At 40.4% G+C, this 23,901-nt stretch overlaps 2 protein-coding genes across 2 annotated transcripts in view; both read left to right on the forward strand.

Moving 5' to 3' along the window:
* SPG11 (spastic paraplegia 11 (autosomal recessive)) overlaps positions 1-23,901 on the forward strand; it is a 128,159-nt gene that overhangs the window by 100,524 nt on the left and 3,734 nt on the right. Inside the window, exons 40-47 of the mRNA XM_006883201.1 lie at positions 49-156; positions 6,340-6,502; positions 11,335-11,549; positions 12,151-12,901; positions 21,075-21,214; positions 22,158-22,356; positions 22,674-22,811; positions 23,299-23,432. Coding sequence (XP_006883263.1) covers positions 49-156; positions 6,340-6,502; positions 11,335-11,549; positions 12,151-12,901; positions 21,075-21,214; positions 22,158-22,356; positions 22,674-22,811; positions 23,299-23,432 — 1,848 coding nt within the window. The remainder of the gene's footprint in view (positions 1-48; positions 157-6,339; positions 6,503-11,334; positions 11,550-12,150; positions 12,902-21,074; positions 21,215-22,157; positions 22,357-22,673; positions 22,812-23,298; positions 23,433-23,901) is intronic.
* Positions 13,345-16,013, forward strand: LOC102843345 (adaptin ear-binding coat-associated protein 1-like). The gene is made up of 2 exons (XM_006883189.1): positions 13,345-13,371; positions 15,210-16,013. Exons 1-2 carry the CDS (start codon positions 13,345-13,347, stop codon positions 16,011-16,013), a joined length of 831 nt encoding a protein of 276 aa, XP_006883251.1.

The following is a 23,901-nucleotide window of genomic DNA, read 5'->3' on the forward strand; positions in this document are numbered from 1 at the left end:
TTGATTAAGTTTAATATCTTTGCATTTCATTCAAACCTTTCCTGAAAGGATTGCCCATTACTGTTGATGATGGAAATGTATGAACTGTGTATATTCTTCAAGAACTATAAGGAAGCCAAAGCCAAACTCCAGGAGTTTCAGAATCACCTTGAAACTGTAAGTTGGAATGACCGTGCTCTTGCTGTATGATCTGAAGTTGGTTGGAGTGGACTGTCTATGTTAGTAGTTGTGATGTGTCAGCAGGAGGATCGTGGTTATGTAGCATAGTGCATTTTTACTGTTCTGGAGATAAGGAGTCCAGGATTACAGTGGCAGTGACCTCAACTTATCAGTTGTAGAGGTGATGGAGAGGTTTCATTTTCAGTATCCTGAAGCTGTACCCAAGTCCAATGGGAAAGGGATTTATTCTAGAGAGGAGTGTGGTGATTCTTGGGCGACCACTTGCTCATTGACTAGCCCAGGATGGCACTAGCACCTTTCCATGTGAAGTACGTTAATGCTGCTTTAAGCACTAACAAAACCAGTGTCACTTTTCATCAACACTCCTGGTGGTCCTTGTCCCAGTGTCAAGGGGAGCCTTGTGATCCATTGCAGTCTTCTTATTCAGATACTTGTTTAAAACAAACCAAACCCACTCTAATCAAGCAAGTCAGTTCTAACTCACAACAGCTATAGAACAGAGTAGAAACTACCCCATAGAGTTCTCAAGCCATGTGCGGAAAAGTTCTAAGAAAGAAGAGGGATTATGTCGTCATCTTGCTTGGAGTTTTCAACACTGTTGCCCTTTCTGTCTCAAATGGGGTTTTTGATAAATAAGACAAAAATATATGCCAACAAATATGTCACAGTACAATCTCAATAGTAGTCTTAACTTTAGTGAAGATTTAAAAGTTTTCTTATTTGAAAGTACTATTAATTGTTTCAGGTGTGGCTGAACCTCCTAAGCCAAAAAAAATAGACATATTTTCTATTGACTGATTTCCTCTGTTGGAACCCTCCTGTTACGTTCTCTCTCGCCCTCCTGTCCCTGCTCCAACCCCTTGGAGGCCACTGCAGCCACTCCAGGCCCTGCCCTCAGCCTTTGTATTTCTGTATGTTTTCCCTTAATCAGTTTCAGTCTACCTGTTATAATCCCTCTTATTGGAGATAAAAAGTTATGTAAATAAGTAATGAAATCCAAAAAGATTAAACAGCTGCCTTGATTCAGGACATTAATAAGGATATTATGAGAATAAAGACTGAAAATGGAAATTTTAAATAACTTTTGATTTTCTAAACATCAAAATCTGGTTGAGATGGTCATAGAAAACATTCATTAATGATGTCTAAGCAAAGAATCATTGGAGAAGTTCAATATCAGCAGTGAAACTAGGCCAGGTGCTGATTATGGAACAGACCATCAGCTATTCATATGCAAGTTCATATTAAAGCTAAAGAAAGTTAAATTATATTCACAGGAATAAAAATTTTATCTTGGGTCTATATCTTCCCTGAATTTAAAAATCAACTCAGGAACAGGTCTGAGGCCTTGAACTCTAATAAATGAAGACCAGATGAGCTGTGGGAAGATAATTGTGAATATCATCTATGAAAAAAGCAAAAGACAAGACCAAAATGGATGTGAGAAGAAACTTTGAATATTATACTAGAGCACCGAAAAACAAAAAAGCAAAGGGAAGAAATTAAGGAGGTGAATAGAAGATTTTAAAGCCAGCTTGGGATGACAAGGCAAAGTATTATAATGAAATTTGCAAGCAGCTGGAGTCATAAAATCAAAAGGGCCAAACTCTCTTGGCATTTCTTAAGCTGAAGGAACTAAAGAACAAATTTAAGCCTCAAGTTGTGATGCTTAAGGATGCCATGGGCAGAATATTGAGTGATTCAGAAGCATTAAAAGAAGATGAAAGGGTGTATACAGAATCACTTTATAAAAAAGAATTAGCTGATACAGAAGAATTTCAAGAAACAACATAGGATCAAGAGGCAATGGTAATGAAGGAGGAAGTTCAGGCTGCTCTAAAAACTTGATGGAATATCAATTGACATATTGCAACAAACAGATACTACCCTGGATGCGCATAATCACCAGGTTGGGTCAAGAAATCTGGAGGACAACTACCTGGTCAACTGACTGGAAGAGGTCCATACTTTTTCTGATTAAAAAAAAAAAAAGGTGACCTGATGGAGTATAGAAATTATTGAACAATATCACATGCTAGCATAAATCCTGCTAAAGATTATCAAGAAATTACTGGAACAGTACATTCACAGAGAACTACCAGAAATACAATCTGTGATTAGAAGAGTTAATGGTACTTGAAACATTATCGCCAGAGTCACATGGATCTTGGCAGAAAGCAGAGTACCAGAAGAATATCTATCTGTGTTTCGTTGACTTTGCAAAGGCATTTGACTTTGTGAATCACAATAAACTGTTTCTGACTCTGAGAAGAATGAGAATCCCAGAACATTTGATTGTGCCTGTGTGAGTCACAAATGACTCGGTGGCACATAACAACAACAACAACAACAACAGGGCACTGGGGTCAATGTGTTGGAATCAGTCAGTGAGACTGGCTCAAGGCAGGCTTCAGAGCTACTGTACATAGGGTCGCTATGGCTCACAAGCTACTTGATGGCATATAACAACAAAATAAAGAATAAATAGTGAATAATGATCTAACTTACAGGTTTACTGTCTTTCTCATTGTTGTTGTTGATTCCTATCAAGTTGAACATGACTCATAGTGACCCTATGAACAAAAGGCCTGAAAGCCCCTCTACAACTATCATTAATCAAAGTTCATTTAGTTTCCAAAGGCATGTTGTTTAGGAAGTAGATGCCACTCCTGCTTCCACTTCTTTCTCATTGTTGTTTGTTATGTACTGTTGAGTCGCTTGCAATTCATAGCAACCCTATGTACAAGAGCCCTAAACCCTCTTCTATCCTGTGCCGCCCACTGTCTCTGACACACCTACTCCCATTACCCCAGTCACTGAATCAATCTATCTCATCAAGGGTCTTACTCTCTTGTGCTGTCCTTCCACCCTCCCAAACATGATGCCCCTCTCCAGGGACTGATCCCTCCTTACAACATGCCCAAAGTATATCAAACGAAGCTTCAGAATCCTTGCCTCCAAGGAATAGCCCAGTCTCACCCTCTCCAGGACAAATCTGTTTGTCCTCCTTGCAGTCCATGGTATATTCAACACTCTTCTCCAGCACCACAGCTCAAAGGTATCAGTTCTCTTTCTGTCATCCCTAGTCATTGTCCAGTAGTTTGGTGCATAGCACACAATTGCAAAGACTATGGCCTGGACCAGGCACACCTTAGTCTCCAGATTGATTTCGTTGCTCTTCAGTACTCTGGAGAGGTTCCTGACAGCTGACTTTCCCAGTGCAATTAGTCTCTTGATTTCCTGTCTGCTGGTACCAACAGTATTGATTGTGGAGCCAAGCAAACTAAAACTGTTAACAGTCTCAATCTCTTCACCATCTGTTATGATGCTGCCAAGTGGTGGGAATCTTTGTTTTCTTGACGTTGATTTTCAATCCATATAGAAGGTCCTTGACCTTCTGAAGCAAGCGCTCGAGGTCCTCCTCAGTTTCAGCAAGCAGGGTTGTGTCATCTGCATAATGCAGGTTGTTGAAGAGTCTTCCTCCAATCCTCATGTCCCATTCTTTCTCATACAGCCCAGCCTCCCGGATGATCTGTTCTGCATACAGATTGTAAAGTTATGGAGACAGAATATATCCCTGGTGGACTCGCTTCCTGATTTTGAACTGTACAGTGTCTCCTTGCTCTATTCTGATGACTGCCTCTTGGTTCACATATAGGTTTTGCATAAGCACAATCAAATGTTCTGGGATTCCCATTATTCTCAGAGTCAGACACAGTTTGTTGTGATCCACACAGTCAAAAACCTTTGCAAAGTCAATGAAACACAGACATTCCTCTGGTACTTTCTGGTTTCTGCAAGATCCACCTAACATTACCTATAAAATCCTTAAGTATCATGGCCTCTTCTAAACCCAGCCTGCACATCTGGCAATTCTCTGTTGCTCCAGTTGTTGACATGTTGCTCCAGTTGTTTTGGGGTCATTTTCAGCAGAATCTTGCTTGCATGTGATATTTATGATATTGCTCAATAATTTCTGCACTGTCAGGTCACCTTTATTTGGAATGGTAACAAATACTGATCTCTTCCGGTCAGTTGGCCAGGTGACTGTTCTCCAGATTTCTTGGCACAACTTAGTGAGCACATCCAGGGCAGCATCTGTTTGTTGAAATATGTCAGTTGGTATCTCATCAACTCCTAGAGCCTTGGCTTTTGCCAGTTCTCTCAGGGCAACTTGAACTTCCTCCTCCTTCACCACAGACTCTTGCTCATACGTTGTTTCATGAAATTCTTCTGTGTCTGCCTATTCCTTTTGGTACGATGACTGTATACTCCTGGATCATTTAATATTCTACCCATAGCCTCCTTAAGTATTGCCACTCATAGCTTGACTTTTTCAGTTCCTTCAGCTTAAGAAATGCTGAGCAAGTTCAGCTCTTTGGATTTTCTGACTCCAGCTCTTACTTTGTCATCCCAAGCTGCACTTTGAAATTTTCTGTTCAGCTCTTTAATTTCTTCATTTCTTCATTTATCTTGAGCTTCTCAGCACTATAATGCAAAATTCAGAATCTCATCTGATAGCCATTTTTCTCATAGTCACCCCTTAACTATTCAGCAATTAAGAAAGCAGTTAAGGAGAGTTGGTGACCATATATATGATGGAATGAATCACTATCTGATCCTGTATCATTATACATATGGTCACCAAATCAGTGACATTTAGTAACAAGGGAAACCCTGTTGAAACTTGAAAGAAGCATGAGAAAGGGTGATATAGGACATAGGAAAGAAAGTAGAGTAAAAGTAAAGTGGGTATGGCTGGAGAGGAAATAGTGATATAACCGGATTTTATAAGCCTTTGCTTAGCTTTAGAATCTTGGCAATCTTGAGTATTCTGTTTAAAGGAATTGTTGAGTTCCTAAAATATACATCATAGCCAGAAAGCCTCTTTGGATATTATATTTTTCTTGAGAGCAGCTTTTATAGTGTGATCAGGCATATCTAGAAATAGGAAACCCAAACTAGGGCCTAATTTAGTACGAAACACAAAAATAAAAATGAAAATTTTTTTTCTTTTCTTTTCTTCTCCCTGCCTCTTTTTAAACAGTCCCTCGGTAAGGACTATCCACTTAGCTTTGTATCCAAAGATGAAATTTGTAGGTGAAAGGAGTTAGGAGTTAGCCTTCGTTACAGACTGGTTCATTTCAGGGTCGAAAATACGGAACGCTTCACAAATTTGCGTGTCATCCTTGCACAGGGGCCATGCTAATCTTCTCTGTATCGTTCCAATTTTAGTATATGTGCTGCCGAAGCGAGCACGAAAAATTTTTTTATAATTATCAACTCACAGTAGGTATTTTGCACCCAGGGAGTTACGAGTTGTTTCATACCAAAAGGCCCAGGGTTTTTTGTGGTTGTGTTGTGTGAAGTCAAGAGAGAACAGAACTACAGTGAACCTGCCAAAATAATACAAAGCAAACCACTAACGTCACAAAAGAAGCATCATTCAAGTAGGAAAACACCAGCCCTTGCAGATACTAAAGGTCTTAGGTATTTTTGCCATATTTACTCAGAAATGTAACGTATTATTTGAGGTCATGAGTGATTTTCCTATTAGTATTTTGCAACATTTGATTGAAATTACATTAGTCAAAGCTTTTTAACCAAGATCCTTCCCTAATGAGAGTATATAAACTACAAACAAATTAGCTGACCCAGCTCAGCAATATTAAACAAGTCCTCCTTAGAGATTTTCATACGTGAATTTAAAGTCTTTTCTATTCCAGGGCTGGGTCTAACTCCCTCTTTACAGATTATGCTAAATGAAACACATTCTGGCTACACAGTGACTCACAGGCCTAGTCATTTGGCAGTCCCTCACTGGAGGTATTTTTATCAGTTCACGTCACCGTTAGCATTTATCTTTAGGACTCGGTGCCAGCTTTGACTTCCACACATTCATGGCTGTGTTCCAGGACTTCTCATAAAGAGACAAAATACACAGCTGCCAAGCATCCAGGTTTTGCCACTCCTCTGAGCAGCACTACCAGTTCCTGCCATTTGGAAAGGAGAGAATTAGGGACCAAAATAAGCATTCCCCCTTTGTGATAGAAAATGGCTTTTGATGGTCTCTTGATTTGCTTAGATGTTTCCATATTTGGAGCTTTTGATTTGCTGTTCCTGTGAAACCACCCTCCCTGACCTACTCTCTTTTCACAGCTTGAAGCGACAGCCACAGAAGTCCCGTCTCTCACCCCTGCCTCATGGCTGAAAGAACAAGTGTGTTTTCTTTTGAAGCTTATGCTGCAGCAGTGTAGGACACAATATGAGCTGGAGAAACTTTTACAGCTGTTTATTGGCATTGAGCATCTCTTCTGTAATGGTAAGACCATGCTTATTGTTGAATAGCGGTGTAGAAGTTAGTTAACCCCTTACTCATGAAAAATTAATGTACTTATAGCTTAGTATGAAGTAGAGGTATGAATTACTTCAAAATCATGGTTAGAAAATTTAAAACATAATGGTGGTGGTGGTGCTGCTGCTGCTGCTATTGCTGTGGAGTTGGCTATAACTCAGTGACTCTGCGAACAAAAGATTGAAACCTTGCCTGTCCTGAGTCATCCTCAGACTCATGCTCTGTCTTGTTGTTGAAGTCACCGTCACCATGTCTATCCATCTCTTTGACAGTCTTCCTTTCACTGACCCTCTACTTTTCCAAGCATGATGTCTTTTTCCAAAGACTAAAACATAGTGCCGGAGGGAGCTCTGGTGGCCTTGTGGCAAGAAGCTGTGCTGCAATCCCGAAGGCAAGAGGTTAGAGTCCACCAGATGCTCCGTTGGAGAAGGAGGGACAATCACCTCCTGAGCCATTCAGATCTGATTGGATGGTACGCCAAAAAGAGAATGAAAAAAAAAAAAACAAACCCAAAAACATAGGGCCTGGAGTTCTGGTGGAAAAATGAATAAGGAGTTATGCTGCCAACCCAAAGGCAGATGGTTTGAATCCACCAGCTGTTTTATAGGAGAAAGATAGTCATTCTCCTGTGTGATTTACAATCTCTAAAACCTCACTGGAGGATCAACTATGAATCAGCTCCAACTCAATGGCAATGAGAGAGAGAAAGCATAATACAGCAGGTATAATTTTTAGAAACAACAGCTGTCTTATTCTAAGCAGGTATGAAATAGCCACATTTTTTTTCCCTGACTAACATTTACCTTGTACTGTCACTATCATTCTTTTCTCTGGCAGATAACTTCCACGTGTCATCCTTGCTCAGGTTTAAAAACCTTGCTTCAAGGACACATAATTCATTTTTAAAACTTCAGAAACAAACTCCACTGTTGTAGACTCCTCTTGATGTTGACAGTCTCAAAGCATATTGCTGATTAAATCAATAAACATTGCCTTGCCCCATTTTTCCTTGTTTGACCATCTCTGGTTTTGTTGCATGCTGTGCTACCTGTCCGAACTTGATTCTGGCTTTTTCACTACTCAGCTCAGTGCCATATAGTCAAAACCAACTGACCCTCCAGTGGGTTTGCAGAAGCTCAATCACATAGGAGATTGCCCATCTTTCTCCTGCAGAGCAGCTGGTGGATTCAAACTGCCTGTCTCTGGGTTAGCAGCACAACTCCTTAACCATTAGGCCACCAGAGTGCCCCTTTTCACTACTAGTGCTATTTTATTACATTTAGACTAAAAAATTGTTCAACTGGGAACTCGAATTTGCACAGAGCAGCAGCAGAATAAAAGGCTTAGTACCATTGTTATAGGCTGTAGGTCTAATGACTGAAAGTAAAGAGGGTATGCAGATTCAACTTGGTACTTGTCAGTTACTGTTTAATGTCAAATGGCATAGAACATGTGTCTTCTATGGCTTCTGTTTTTACTGATCTATAATGATTTAGAGTCGCTATAAGTCGCAGGCGACTCGACGGCACATAACAACAACAACATAATGATTGTTGTTGTTTACCATCAAGTCAGAGCCAACCCAGTGGGTTTTCAGAGGCAGTTAATCACGCAAGAGGAAATTGCTTATTCTTCTCCTCCGGATCTGATGGAATATTTGAACCTGTGCTTTTGGGATTGCAGCACAGATTCTTATCACTAGGCCACCAGACCTCCCTATAATCATAGTAATGATTTTAATTTATTTTCCAAAATTTTTTTGTTAGAATTACTTTGTCCCTTAATATTTAAAATGATTGGCTATATCACTAATTTTTACTATAATGTTTTTACTCATACATTCTATTTTATAGTATATTTGTGTTGTATGTATGTGTATTTAACATGTGTGTACTTAGGCAACACTACAAAGTTATTTGGTGTAAATAACTTGAGGGTTTTGGGTTTTTTTAAAGAAAACCCAAGTTTTTAAAAAATATACATTTTTTTTTTTAATGACAGAAAGGAATCACATAGTGGTGATGTGTGTGCAGGATGTTTCACTGTCCCTGAACACTCCCTCACCTAGACCACAGCCCGGCAGGTGGAGGCAACAGGAAATAATCTCCTTGAGGATGTGTTTCATGCCTTTCTTTTGCTATATGGTAGACTATTTGAAAGTAGAAACGAATCTGGCTACATAAATTATTTTTTTTCTTTTTTTAATTTATTTTTAATTTCAATGAAAATTTACAGGGACTTTGGATTTCTGTTCATTCATTCATTGTTGCACTTTTCTCCCCTCCCAACCCTTCCCCCTAGTACACTACCCTCTTGGAAAAGTAAAAGAAAAATCGTTCATTGTTTTATAGTCCCGTCCCCCAGCTCCACTCCACTATTCAGCCTTCGCTCTGGACTCCTGTTATGACAAAAATACCTAAACATATATCCCTTTTAAACAGTTTTCTCCTCATCTCTTTCAATGCAGTATGCATTATTGAACACATCTTTCTCAGTCTCCTCCCAACCCCGAGGTCAGTCCTGTTTTACAACAGTGGCACCATGCAATATTTGTCCTTCTGTGACTGAGATACTTCACTCAGCATAATGTCCTCCAGGGTCACCCATTTTGAATATTGCATGAGTTCCTTGTTTTTCAATGCAGTGTAGTATTCCATTGTGTGACTATACCACAGCTTCTCTATCCATTCGTTTCTTAATGGGCATTTAGGTTGTTTCCAACTCCTTGCTCTTGTGAACAAAGCCGTGATAAACATGTTGTGTGGCAGGAAATTCTTAATGTTACTGAACATAGGAATTTCAGTGAATAAGAGGCAGAAAGAGCTCATCTGGGTAAGTAGATTATTGTCAGAAAGATGAAAGGATGTTCCATTCTTAATATAATGTGCCCCATTAGAACCTGGGCTGTTGATCAGCTGAAGTTTTAGCTGTCCTACATGTTCTGTGCCTGCATTGGGTGAATGTATATAGTCAACGTAAGAGAAAATCCAGGAAGAAATGAGACTAGCTCAGGTGTATGGCCAACATCTTCCCCTTACTGACTGATCTGTGCCTGTGTACGTAGTAGGTCACCAACCTCTGCCTTGTAGAGAAAGTCAGATAAGTAGATTGAGTTCATGTACTAATCTCTTAACACTTGTTAGTAAAGGTCAGGAAGGTTTAACTAGCCTTTCTGGCACAAGTTTTATGGGACCGTGCTTCCAACTCTTGCAACATAAAGTGCTGCCTTTTCAGCCTCCCCTGCTAGTCGGTCAGAATAGAAAAGTAGATTTTTGTTTTTCCTCTACCTATATTACCATGTTAAACATATATATTTAATATTTGGCGGTTCTTTTATAGGGCAAATTGCTTTTGCATTTAATTAGCCATTTCCATCTTGTGTTAAGATGTTAATTATAGTATCTACATTCATGAACTCTTTCTTCCTACTTCATCTCTGTGATTTTTGTTTCCATTAATACGTCTGTCCTACTCCTTCCTGTTGTCTTTTTTTTTTTCTCTCTTCCTGCTTTCTTTTTTTTTTTTTTTCCTGCTTTCTTGTATGGATTTTTATTCTAAGGAGTAAACACACACTTCTTGATGTTACTGCTCAGTCACCTTGTAGGGCCTATCTGTTATTTGACTCAAAGTTGAGCCACAGGGGAAAATTTGTTCCAAGTTAAAAAGGTGACCGAAGACCACAGTCTTAGGGATTCTGCCATACTCTATTGGACCACTTGCTATTTCAGTTGTTTTTTTTTAATATTGCGTGTTTTCTCCGAAGTCTAGCCAGGGCCTTTAGAGTTGTCAGCACTGGTACTCAGCTACCATCTAAGTCTGAGCTCAGGGTTGTGGAGGTTGAAGCTCACGTCATCCATAAAACTTTTGGACTAATAATTTCTGTGTATCCTTTCTTCATATTTATTCCATAAAGGGAAACACCAGTAGTTGTAGGCTACATACAATCTTTTAAGACCCCAGTTGCTCCTCACTGACATAGGATATAGAATGTTTTCTCTGTGGACTTTGTTATGGCACCAGCAGCCAGGAAATTAAAAGACGTATTGCCATGGGAAAGTCTGCTGTTAGGGACCTCTCTAAAGTACTGAAGAACAACGGTCTCTCTCTGGAGACTTAGGTGTGTCTGATACAGGCCATGGTCTTTGCAATCCCTTGTTATTCATCAGAGAGTTGAACAATGACTAAGGAGGATAGGAGGAGAATTGATACCTTTGAGCTCTGGTGTTGGAGAAGAATATAGAGGGTACCATGGACTGCTAAGAAAACAAACCGATTCATCCTGGAGAGGGTTAAACCGGGTGGCTTCCTGGAGGCAAGGATTCTGAGGCTTTGTCTGACATACTTTGGTCATGTTGTAAGGAGAGACCAGTCCTTAGAGAAGGACATCATGCTTGGGAGGGTGGAGGGACAGCACAGGAGAGGAAGGTCCTCTATGAGGTGGATTGATACGGTGACTGGGGTAATTGGAATGAGTGTGTCGGAGACAATGAGATTGGCACAGGACAGAATAGAGTTTAGGGCTGTTGTACATAGGGTCGCTATGAGTCGCAAGCGACTCGACGACACATAACAACATATGGTGTTTTGTCAATTCTTCATTATTGTTTAGTGGTACGAAGGATTCTCTTTCATGTACCTACCGTAGTATGTTTTTCCATTCATCTCATGGGGACCTGGGTTGTTTTTATCCTTTCCTATTTGTCATTGATGCTTGCAATGAACATGGGTGTATATTTAGCTGCTCTTGAAATAACAATATTTTATTGGTTAAGTGTTCTTGTCCTCTCTTCTTGGCACAGGTCCAAACATGAAGAAACTGTGTGCCCTCAGTCAGATTTTGAAGAATACATCCATAGCCATTAATCATGAAATTATTGCCAGCTATAGCACTGAGAGTTTCCAGCGTGAATGTAGATCCATTTTGGAAAGACTGCAGAAAAATGGAAAGTTTGCCTTGGCCAGGAGGGTAGCAGAATTAGCTGAGTTACCTGTGGACAGCTTGGTTATAGAAGAGGTATCTGTCATCTTTTAAGTTACTAAAATCTTAGTTTTTAAACCAGCATTAAACAGAAATAAGGTATACAGGCCATCAGAAATTAAGCTCTTGGTTTTGAATACACGTTGCTTTCAGAAATAAATGAGTTTAGGATACCCTTCTTTGTTTTCCTTTTGGTTTTGAGGAAACCCATTCCTAAAGATCGTCTACTTAAGGCTAGTCTGCAGGAAATGTTATAACTATTTTCTTTGGACTTTTTTCCTTTGAGTAGAAATTAAATAAAAAGTGGTGGCTTCCTCTTGCATCTCATTTAATTAGATAGTTGTTTTTCTTAATTTCTAGATAAAATATCCAGGGTCATCTGTAGCACAAAGGATTTAAGTTTAGGGTGTGAAAGATTTTTCTGATACTCAGAGTACCAGAATAAAAAATTGCTCATCTCATAGAATGATTTCCAAATAGTTTAGATACTCCTTAGACCAGATTATAGAGAATAATCAAGAAAAGTCCAATGTTTTCAGATTTGATTTGGTTCTAACAAGTGAAGTACAGGTAGAGAGCATGAATATGTGTAATACTATTAATCTTGGCAAGGCTAAAATTTGCTTAAATTTCACAGGTAACTCAGGAAATGCAGACATTGAAACACATTAAACAGTGGTCCCTAAAACAAGCAAGAGTTGACTTCTGGAAGAAATGCCATGAGAGTTTTAAGAAAAATTCCATTTTGAGCAAATCTGCATCGTCCTTTTTTTCATCCCAGGCCCTTGTGGCCTGTACATCCCCCTCTGAAGAGCAGCGGAGCAGCATTGAGGAACGTCACCTGCTTCTCACCCTGTCAGGGCACTGGCTTGCCCAGGAGGACCCCATGCCAGTGGATGAGCTGGAGGAACTGGAGAAGCAGATCTGGCTCTGCCGCATTGCCCAGCACACCCTGGGAGGAAGCCAAGAGGATTTAGACCGCAGGTTTTCTCAACAGATCTCAACTAGTGGTGAACTTTCCTTTGATAGTTTTGCCAGTGAGTTTTCTTTCTCCAGGTTGGCTGCTCTGAACACATCAAAATACTTAGAGCTTAATGGTCTTCCATCCAAAGATGTACATGACAATAGATTGAGTTTGAAGGAGGAGGAATCACTGAACTTTTTGATTGGACGCCTGTTAGATGATGGCTGTGTTCATGAAGCAAGCAGAGTGTGCCGCTATTTTCGTTTCTACAACCGAGATGTTGTCCTGGTGTTGCATTGCCGAGCGCTAGCCTCAGGGGAAGCTAGTATGGAAGACCTGCACCCAGAGGTCCAGGCTCTGCTGCAGAGCGCTGAACTGCGTGAGCAAGAGGAATCTGAGGTTCCTCTGAGGAAAGTCCAAAGCAGTAAGTCAAGATCTAACCGCCTGTGTCCGCAGTGGTGCTGATGGCACTCTGTCCAGGAGGAAGGGTCCCTTTCTAGCATGCTTTATACTAACAAGGGCACAATTACTCATTTCTCAGCAACTGCAAACCAGGTAGTAGTTTAGTGGCTGAAATAGAAGCACCTGTGTCTTTTAACTAGCTTTAACTATATCAAGGTCAAATAGAATTCTTTTGACTTACAGCTAATTCTCTAAAGTTTTTCTGTACAAGTGCATTTCTGATTACACATTCCTGGTATATAGAAATGTGATTTATTTTTATACGACTTTACTCACATATTTTAGGAATTTTCTTGTAGTTTTCTTGACATTTTCTACATCAGTAATCCTGCCTTCTGCAGGTAAGAGCCATTTAGTTGTATCTTTCCAATTTGTATTTTTTTCCTTGCTTTTGTCCTTGCTAGAATGTCCAGTATGATGTTGGATATAGAGGTGAGAGTGGATATTCTTGCTTTGTTACTGAATTTAGGGGCAGAGCATTCAGCTTTGCAGCATTAAATATAATGTTGTATTTTTTTTTTTAGATCTGCTTTATCATTTTAGGATGTTCCCTCTCCTAATTTGATGAGAACTTTTATTGTGAATGGATGTTGAATTTTGTAAGAAAATTTGTTTTCATAAAGTGATCTAATGTGCATTTTCCTCTTTAGACTATTATTATGATGGGTTACATTGACTGATTTTTTAATATTGAACCAGATTCACCATCCTCATAACCTGCAGTAGATTTTGTTGAATAGCAGAACATTGTCCAGTCCTGCTGAGAGATCAGCCCATCAGGTTGGAAGGGACTTAGAATGTGACTGAGGTAGAGCTGACTCCTCAGATTGTTGCTGCTGACCCTCCAGCGGGTTTTCAGAAGCAGTTAATCACACAGGAGGAGACGGCACATCCTTCTCCCGTGGAGCAGCTTACCTTTGGATTGGCAGCACAGTTCCTTACCAGTAGGCCTCAGTCTGTTTTAATGACATGGGTAAAGTAAACTTTTACTAAATGAACGGCCTTCAGTTGTTGATACGGCAAGACTCAAAATTAGGAGAAGCAGCTTCAAACATCCATTAATAATTAGAATATGGAAATTATAAAGAATGAATCTAGGAAAATTGGAAGTTGGTAAAAAATGAAATGGAAATACTAATATCCTAAATATTAGTGAGCTAAAATGGACTACTAATGGCCAAAGAACATTTCAAGATCGGTTCTGAAATACAGAGCTGCCACTGATAGAATAATTTTCATGTGAATATAAGGAAGGCTTATTAGCATAATTATTACTCGCTGAAGCCAAAGATCACATGTTATGCATCAGAGAGTTGGACAATGACCAAGGAGGATAGAAGGAGAATTGATGCCTTTGAGCTGTGGTGCTGGAGAAGAGTATTGAGAATACCATGGACTGCTAGGAAAACAAACAGATTTGTCCTGGAAAGGGTTAAACTGGGTGGCTCCTTGGAGGCAAGGATTCTGAGGCTCCGTCTAACATACTTTGGACATGTTGTGAGGAGAGACAGGTCCTTGGAGAAGGACATCATACTTGGGAGGGTGGAGGGACAGCGCAGGAGAGGAAGGCCCTCTATGAGGTGGATTGATTCAGTGACTGGGATAATTGGGATGGGAGTGTCAGAGACAGTGCGATTGGCACAGGACAGAGCGGGAGTTTAGGGCTATTGTACATAGGGTCGCTATGAGTCGCAAGCGACTCGACAGCACATAACAACAACAACAAAGCCAAAGATGAAGAGATTGTTTCTGCCAGAATTTCTGTAGAATAAAATTGACTAAACATGCACTCAAGATGCATTAATAATAATTAGTGATTGAAATGCAAAGACTGGCGACAAAGAAGAAAGCCTGGTAGTTGAAAAATGTGGCCTTGGTGACAGAAGTGATGTTGGAGATCATATAATAGAATTTTGTACAATCAACAATTTATTAATTGTGAATACTTTAAGCAAAAAATGTAAGTGGTAAACATGGACTTCACCTGCTGGACTACATAGGAATCAATTTTATTATATCTGTGCAAAGACATAGTGGAAAAGCTCATTATCAGCAATCAGAACAAGGCCAAGGCAAATAGACCAACAAATACTCATATTCATATTCATACCTAGAGCAGAAGAAAATGAAAATAAGCCTAGGAAAACCAAAATATGACCTTAACTTTACCCTATCTGAATGGAAAAACCCTCTCGGCAATAAATTTGATGCATTGAATCCTAACAGCAGTAGACCAGACAAGTAACATCAAAGTATCATAAGTGGATGAGTCTGTCCTGTGTGTGAAGCCGGATGTCACTGTCTACCGGATTCTGCCCCGGGCCTCCAATCGCGGCTACAGGGCAACTGACTGGAAATTAGACCAGCCTGACTGGACTGGCCGTCTAAGAATCACTTCAAAAGGGAAGATTGCCTATATCAAACTTGAAGATAAAGTTTCAGGGGAGCTCTTTGCTCAGGCACCAGTAGAACAGTATCCTGGCATTGCGGTGGAGACAGTGACAGATTCTAGCCGTTATTTTGTAATCCGGATCCAGGATGGCACTGGGAGAAGTGCTTTTATTGGTATTGGCTTCACAGATCAGGGTGATGCTTTTGACTTTAATGTCTCCTTGCAGGATCACTTCAAGTGGGTAAAGCAGGAATCGGAGATTTCCAAAGAGTCTCAGGAAATGGACACTCGTCCAAAACTGGATCTGGGCTTTAAGGAAGGACAGACTATCAAATTGAGTATTGGAAACATTACGACCAAGAAAGGAGGTGCTTCTAAGCCTAGGACTGCAGGGCCTGGGGGCCTAAGCTTACTCCCACCTCCACCTGGAGGCAAAGTCACTATTCCTCCACCTTCTTCTTCAGTTGCCATCAGCAATCATGTGACCCCACCACCCATTCCAAAATCTAGCCATGAAGGCAGTGATGCAGATATCCTTTTAGATTTGGATTCTCCTGCTCCTGTCACAGCACCAGCATCAGCTCCACTTTCTGCAAGCAATGACTTGTGGGGAGACTTTAGTACTGCATCAAGCTCTGTTTCAAACCAGGCACCACAACCATCCAACTGGGTCCAGTTCTGAATGGCATTGACAGTATATTACAGACAGACTTGAAGAATAAAAATGACCTTGAGGGCACCAATCCCCGAGGGAAGTTTGAAACCCCTTCCCTCCCCAGAACCAAAATTACTGGACAATCTTTTTTGTAGCTTCCCCGTTGCATACACGCTGGTTTATGCCACTTCCCTTTGTTGTTACTTGCTGTACCGCCAAGACAGTATCCGCCATCCTTTGCTCCCTACTACGTTAGAGGAGTAGTGAATTCTCGCCATACTTGTGGCTGACTATTTAGGGCTCAAAAGGCCGGGGTCTGTTTGAGGTAAAAGTGACCTCTAACATCTGTAAAATTTGTCTCCATTTTTTCATTCTTTAGCTGAATCATCTTATGACCCTGATGTACCTCGTTGTGAAGCCCTATTTAGTAATTTCAGGAGAAGCAAAAACCTTGAAGATTTTTTTCTCCTTTAAATTAAGACTCTAAAAATGGACAGCCTAATTCTTAGTGTTTACAAATTAAGGATTTTGATAGGAGAAGGTATAGAGTAAGAACTGGTTCCTGGGTCTCTGCTGGGTATCCTTTGGGCTTATCCCTGTTCCGTAAACACCCACTGCTGGGTGCAGCTCCATCACCCTCTTGTGTGTTTACATGTCTCTTCCTAAGATAAGAGGGTTGTATTGGTGGCACCTAGGTAATTCTTTCTGTGTTGAATAGTTCAACCTCATTGACCAATGGGTGTTCCTTGGATGAAGGAAATTCAAGGGGCTATGCTCTCCCAGTTACATGCTAGAGGAGTGTTTGTTGTTGGCAGCTCTGACTAGTTGCTGCTTTTGAAGCACAGCTTTGGTTTGTATTTGCCCCATTATTTGACCTAAAGTTGAAGAGTTTGTAAACTCACCAGTAGAACAGAGAGATTGAAAATAGTTAACACTTATTTAATACCCACATTGCCTTGCTGCCTGGGTATGTATCTGAGCCCTTTCCACAAACATTTCTTTTTCAATCCACCTAACTCTTTGGTAGATTGCTGCTACTAGATATTTTGCCATTTGTGAAGGAGGTTGGAGAGTCATAATTTTAGCTGTGACAAGTTAGCCCAAGAAAAGGCTGTGATACTCATCATTGGAGTATCTCAAGAGCAGGCTGTTGTCACACTAGGTTCTTTTCCTTGTGCTCCTCCATTCCTTATACAATGCTGTGAAGAGAATTCCCTTTCTTAGATGAATGGACACTGTCTATTTAGTTGGAGGATGAAGTTGGAAAATGTAATTTTTTTCCCTCTTCTGTTTATTTGGATGTGTACACTCTGGTTGAAGGGAGTTCTGTATAGTTTCAAAAGATAGCATCTCTCCTGGATTTCTTTCTTACATTTCTATCTCTGGGTCCATTATTTTTTCATTGCCTCCCCTTCCAGGCAGCTCTATTCTTGCAGAGCCATGGCAGGACATTTTTAAATTCCAGTAGATAACACTAAAAAGAAATTCTTTAGAATCACTAGTGACTAACTTCTGGGAGCCTATTTTCTCAATCTTCCTCCATGTTGTGTTCTTTCTTTGTATTCTCAAGATAATATATTATGTATTTGAATTGCTGAAAAAAATTGAAGATGTTTAAGATAAATATATATAAAGTGAATGCTGTATTGGTGCAATAATGGTAATTAAAAATATTGGAAAAGAAAAAAAAAGTATCATAAGTGAAGCATATAAAAGGTTATAAAAAGAAAAGACCAAATTGGATGTCAGAAAAAACTGGAACTTGCTCTTGGGCATGAAGAAGCTAAAGAAAAGGGAAGAAATGATGAAAAAGAATGAAATAGAAGAGTCCAAAGGGAGCTCAAGAAGACAAAGCCAAGTATTAAAAGAAATGTGTAAAGATCTAGAGCTAGAAAACCAAAAGGAAAGAACATATTCAGCATTTTTCAAGCTGAAAGAACTGAGGAAGAAATTATGTCCTTGAGTTGCAAAACTGAAAGATTTTATAGACTGTGATGAAAAAAATACTGAGTGATCAAAAGAAGATGGATGGAATCACTGTACCAGCAAGAATTGGTTGACATTGAACCATTTAGGAAGAGTATATGACCAGGAAATAATGGGATTTAAAGAGGAAGTCAAAGCTGTACTGAGGCATAGCAAAATGTAAAGATCTAGGAATTGATGGATATAACCACTGAGGTAATGACAGGAATGTCTTCCTTTTTTCTTTTGGGTTATTTGCACTTTACGTTTGTTCCTAGGGGCACTATGAGTCGTACTTGACAACACCTACCACCACCACCAACAATGTGATTATCAACTATATTTCTTTGAATAGTATTTTAATTGGTTGTTCCATGAATTATAATAATACATTCTTAACTTTTCAAAAAGTTATTTTATCACCTCAAGTGGAATATAGAAAGCTTCCCAGCACATAGGTCATTTTATCTTTTCCCCTTTGTGTTTTTTATTTTATATATTAACATTTTTTATATTAACATGAAGCCTGTGACAGTGATGTGCCGGCAAATCATGGTAATGGGCACCCATGGTGGACATTGTTGGCTGGAGCTTCCCGACTAAATCAAGCCTGGAAGCAGGAGCAGCATCCACTTCCAAAATGGCTTGCCTCTGGAAACTCTTATGTACGAACAGTGCTCAGGCTGTTCGTTCATAGGGTCACTATGAGTTGTCTACGACTCGACGGCATTAAACAACAACAACATCTGCAGATGTTGAAAACTTCATCAAATAGTGGTATGATTTTTGTTTGCAACTGAAAAATAATATCTTTTAAAAATTTGAAACAGTCTGTTCTATTTACTCTGATAACCTACACTTTCTATTGCTCTTCCTTCATTCCTGATGTTCAGGTTTCTTTCTAGTCTTTTTTCCTTGTCTGAAGGATTTCCTTTCATTATTTTAGAACTGCCTGCTGACAATATACTGTCTTACTTTTTCACTATCTGAGTATGTATATTTTATCTTCATTCCTGATAGATATTTGTTCTTTCTAAATGGCATACTTTTTTTTCCTTAAAAATGACTTACGTCTTCCTTTTTACCACCATGATAAATCACTGCTGCCAAATAGATTCTGACCCTTGAGACAGTAGAACTGCCCAAAGCTGTCAGTGTCTTTTCAGAAGCAGACAACCTCAGCTTTTGCCCACAGAGAAGCTGGTCGGTGCCAGCGGCTAAATTCTTCACCACAGAACCAGCAGAGCTTCTGTTCTTGGTGGTTATAAAAATTCTAGGCCAAATAACAGAGGTTCATGCTTCTTTTTGGTTCTAGAAAAAGCTCTATCTTTTGGGGACTTGCTTTTCTACAGTCAGAAAAGCAAGTTCAAGATAGGCATATCTATCCATATCTGTGCCCAGGGTTAATAGTCTGAGCTGCATTTTACTATTTGTCTTCAAATAACTTTTTTATTATTAATTTTTTAGGTTTTGTTGTTGTTTAAAGGTAAAAAGTAATGACAGATTTGTTAGAAAGTTACATTCCAAATATGGAAGAGAGGCCTATTGAATGTTTCTTGTTTTTGTCCCCCCCCCCGAATGTTTTAAATGCAAATATATTACAAGCTTAGTGTAACAAATCACAGTATATAAAGCACACAAAATGAAAAGTGATATTTATACACATGTCTTATTACAAAATGAGTAGTTTTTTCCTCTATAACATTTTCCTGTATGTGCAAATGGACCTCATTCTTTTTTATTGTGATTTCAGTGAAATTTTACAGAAAGGTTGGGGTTTCATTTATTCATTGCTAACATCTTTTCCTCCCTCCCTCTCCCCTAATTACCTTTCCCCCCCTAATTCACTTTAAATGCATATCTAATTCTGGGTTGTCAGTTGCCATACACACAAAGTCTAATCATCTATTTCCTTCAGATAGTCCTTCATTTCTGCCATTCAAGTGTAATGTTCATTCTCTCTCTCTATTCTTTTTTATCTATCCATTTGTTCCCTATTCTCCCTTCCTCCTTGTCCATCCTATTTTTATAACAGTGGTCCTATGCGTTATTTGTCCTTCTGTGAATGAGGTATTTCACTCAGTGTATTGGCTTCCATACTTATCTGTATTGTATAGGGTTTTACAAGTTTATTGTTTTTCAGTGCTGTGTAATATTCCATTGTGTGGCTTTACCATTGGGTTTTATTTGTCCACTCATGGCTCTGGTATCTTTAGGGTATATTCCCTAAAGAAGTGGGATAGCAGGGTCAAATGGTATTTTTATTTCCAGCTTTTTGAGAAAGTGCCAGACTGCCTTCCAATAGAGTCTACATTCACACCAGCAATGAAAGTTTAAATCTCACCACATCCTTGCCAGCATTTGTTGTTTGGACCTCATTATTTTTTAAGGCTGCAGAGTATTCTTTGGATGAAAAAAATAGTCAGAATCAACTCATAGCTGACTGTCTAACAATTTTTCAGAAGCTGTAAATGGAACAGGAGGAAGAGCCTGCCAGTTTTCCTCTTGCAGAGCCACTGGTGGATTCTAACCACAGCCTTTGGCTTAGCAGTTCAATACCCTATGGAGTGGATAGGCCACCAGAGCTCCCGTCAATGGTTTAAAAATTCTTCACTGATGCATGTTGTTATTGTTATGTGCCATCAACTACAACTCATAGCATCCCAGTGCACAACAGCTCTGAACCCTGCTCCATATCTATATGCCATCTATTCTCTATCCAGTCTCAATCCAGTCTGTCTCTGACACACCTACCCTCATAACCGCAGTTACTCTGTCAGTCTATCTCATCCCAGATCATCTTCTCCTCCACTTTTTACTAAACCTTTTGGCATCTGTTCAGACTGAGGCTTTTGTGATTTATATTTTCAAAACTACTTTCTGAGTACAGGGAAGACGGACTGGAGGGGGAGAGAAGGTTGGCAGCAGTTAGTGTCTCAGATGCAGGTGAAAAAGTCTGTGATAATACTGATGCAGTTGCTAAACCCACTGTTTTATTTACAGTGAACAGAAATTAGGAGATGTGTGGAGAGAATTTGAATTAGGCAACTGTGTGCAAAAAGGGCCCAGGGTACCTTGGCCTTCGAGTATAGCACATTTACTCAGCTCTGTATTTACTTCCAGCTTCAAGTTTGGATATTCAGTCCTTTGTGATAGTGGCCTCCAGTGATGAAGTGGTTACTGATCTGGAAATTCTAACAAGTAAATGCCTCCATGGGAAGAACTACTGCCGGCAGGTTGTGTGTCTGCATGAACTTGCCAAGGTTTGTGACAGATGATTGGACCTCCCTGGGAAGCCCCTCTTCTGTAAGGGAGGGAAGTGGGGAAGCAGGGGTGCATCTCAGATGACACATGTGAGTGGGATGCCGACATCCAGAGGCCATCTCTGGAATAGTGGAGAGGTCAAGTCACGTGCCTGGGAAATTTGAGTTTTGGCAGCAGCTCATCAAGAAGGTAAGGGAATGTATGATAACAATCTGGAACAAGGGATGCATTGTGGGGTGGGTAAGGGGAGGAAAGAGGAGAGAAAACGTTCAACAACGAAAAAAATATTGAAAAAAAGAAGCTAGGGAAAAAGAATTGTTCTTTTACATTCATTCAGTATTGCACAGTTTCTTCGCTCTTCTCTCCCCTTCACCTCAGTTCTGTGCAATGTAACTCTTACCTCTTCTTCTGGACAATAAATGTCTGTAAGACCTCTTGTTCTTTATCAGTCAGAGCTTTACAAATGGGAAAATCGAAAACATCTTAAAATAAAATGAAACATGACAACAGTCAGGTTAGGAGCCAGAGCAGCCAAGGATTGCTTGTGGCTTTGTGCTGGCTGTCGGAGAGAAGCAGCTGACCACGTGGAAGAAACAGCCCTATCCCTTAGCGAAGGCCTAGAGATTTCTTTGGAAACCCATGGATTGAACTCTCAATTATTCACATTTCTTCTGTTTGAAGAGCTTAGTGTTCAACAAGCATCATCTCATGCTTTTGAAGACAGCCTTCTCTTGGCTTGTATTTTCTTTGGTGAAGTGATAGAAAGGGTAAGAAAATAGTGCTTCCTTCTTCTAAGGTTCCTGTTCAGGGAAAGGTTCTTTAAACTCAGAAAAAAAATGGAATCTTTCTGTACCAGATTTCAGAAAGGACTATCTTTTGCTTTATCTTTAGGTTTTTCTTGGTTGCTAATAATCACTGTGACTGGCTTTGCTTTCCTCTCAGGAACTAGGCTGTTCCTACACAGATGTTGCCTCCCAGAAGGGTGAGGCTGTACTCCGGGCAATCTTGGCCTCTCAGCAGCCTGATAGATGCAAGCAAGCTCAGGCCTTCATCAGCACCCAGGGCCTCAAGCCAGACACTGTGGCTGAACTAGTGGCTGAAGAAGTGACAAGAGAGCTGCTCACGTCATCAGAGGGAACAGGTGACCTACCTCCAAACCTCCCCCATCTCTCAGACAGGACTCCCAGGTTCCTAACATGAAGGATTTGCATGTTAAGTTCAGGCACACCCTGTCTGGTGTTTTCCAGGTTACACTACATTGGAAGAAAACACATGGATTTTGTTGCTGCTTTTTATTGTTTTCTGGGTATGGAAGGAACTATGTCTGTCTCTAACTTAAGAGCTCCTGCTGTCCTGTAAGACAACCACGGAGCTTACCTGGAACCGCCTGGTGCTCAGACTTTCCTCACCACCGCCAAATCTCATGACAAAACTAATGCCTGTTTCCACATCTTTCAGGACATAAGCCGATGTTCAGCCCTGCAGAAGAAAGCCAGACGTTTCTCCAGTTGACCATGCTGTGTCAAGACCGCACATTGGTTGGCATGAAGTTGTTAGAGAAGATATCCTCTGTTCCCCATGGAAAACTCTCTTGTAGTAAGTTGGCCTTTTTCTCAAGCAGGCCTCCGAGGTGGCTCAGAACTTCTGCAAAATGCAATTTGAGTGATTGTTCCTACTCTGGATCTTCACCTTTCCAGCATAGTTCATAACTTTTGGTGAATCGATTCAGTAAAGAAAATTTAGAAAGTATGAAAAACCACTTCTAATTTCAGTTATACAGAAAGATAACCTTCCCTTATTTGACCATTTTATCTTATTTCACTCCTATATGTAATCCTGTAGATAATCCTGTCCCTTTTAGAGTGAAGACACTGACTTTGTTTAATCAGCAATGAAAATGTTCCTAAGAATCCCCAACTTTCAGATAGTGGGGGAAATCTGTAACTTAGAATGTGAGGGCTGTCTAAGAGCTAGAGCTGCTGTGGTCCATAACCTCAGAGGGCTTACTTACGTGAGAGCTCTCTGCAGACAGTGGGTGCCATGGGCTTAGAACCGTTTTAAGATGCCTGCCCCGCCAACTCAGCCACAGAGCTGCTGATCCTGGCCCATCATTGCTTCTCCCTGACGTGCCACATGGAGGGCATCATCCGAGTCCTGCAGGCTGCCCGGCTGCTCACAGATAACCATTTGGCCCCCAATGAGGAGTATGGACTGGTGGTAAGTAGCCTCACACAGACCCCACCCTCCATCCACCGAAACCTTTGAAAGGAGCAGATAGTCTGGGTTCAGCCCACCTAGATACCAACTTGGGAATTGGCTGGGGCCCAACTCAACCCTTTCTTCTTAGTCCCTGGTTGAATCAGATTGCTCCAAAAGAACAGTGAGCTAAAGGGATAACCCACCATGCTTGGGGGCTGCCACATCCCCTGTGATGGAGGTTCCCTTTTTAAAGGGTTAAGACTTAATCTCCTACCTGATTTGAATTAATAACTCAAGCCTCATGTACTTCCCCAAATTCTCTGGATTGAAAACTGACTTGAGGCTAAGCAAGCCATTTCATGAAAGATGGGAAGAGGAAGTGTGTCTGGCCAGAGGATGGCACTTTGGCACTTGGTCACATTAGACGCTCTGGAGGAGGGACACTGAGCACAGCAGACTTGCCATTAGCTCTTTGCTGCTGGGCCTT

Source organism: Elephantulus edwardii, unplaced genomic scaffold (assembly GCF_000299155.1).
Source record: "Elephantulus edwardii isolate Elephantulus edwardi_28Jun2011 unplaced genomic scaffold, EleEdw1.0 scaffold00026, whole genome shotgun sequence".
In the NCBI taxonomy this organism is placed as follows: Eukaryota; Metazoa; Chordata; class Mammalia; order Macroscelidea; family Macroscelididae; genus Elephantulus; species Elephantulus edwardii.

Coding starts and splice junctions, on each gene's coding strand:
- LOC102843345 (XM_006883189.1), top strand. CDS start 13,345: ATGTCCAGTATGATGTTGGATATAGAG. Junction 13,372..15,209: donor GTATGATGTTGGATATAGAG/GTGAGAGTGGAT, acceptor TAAGTGGATGAG/TCTGTCCTGTGTGTGAAGCC.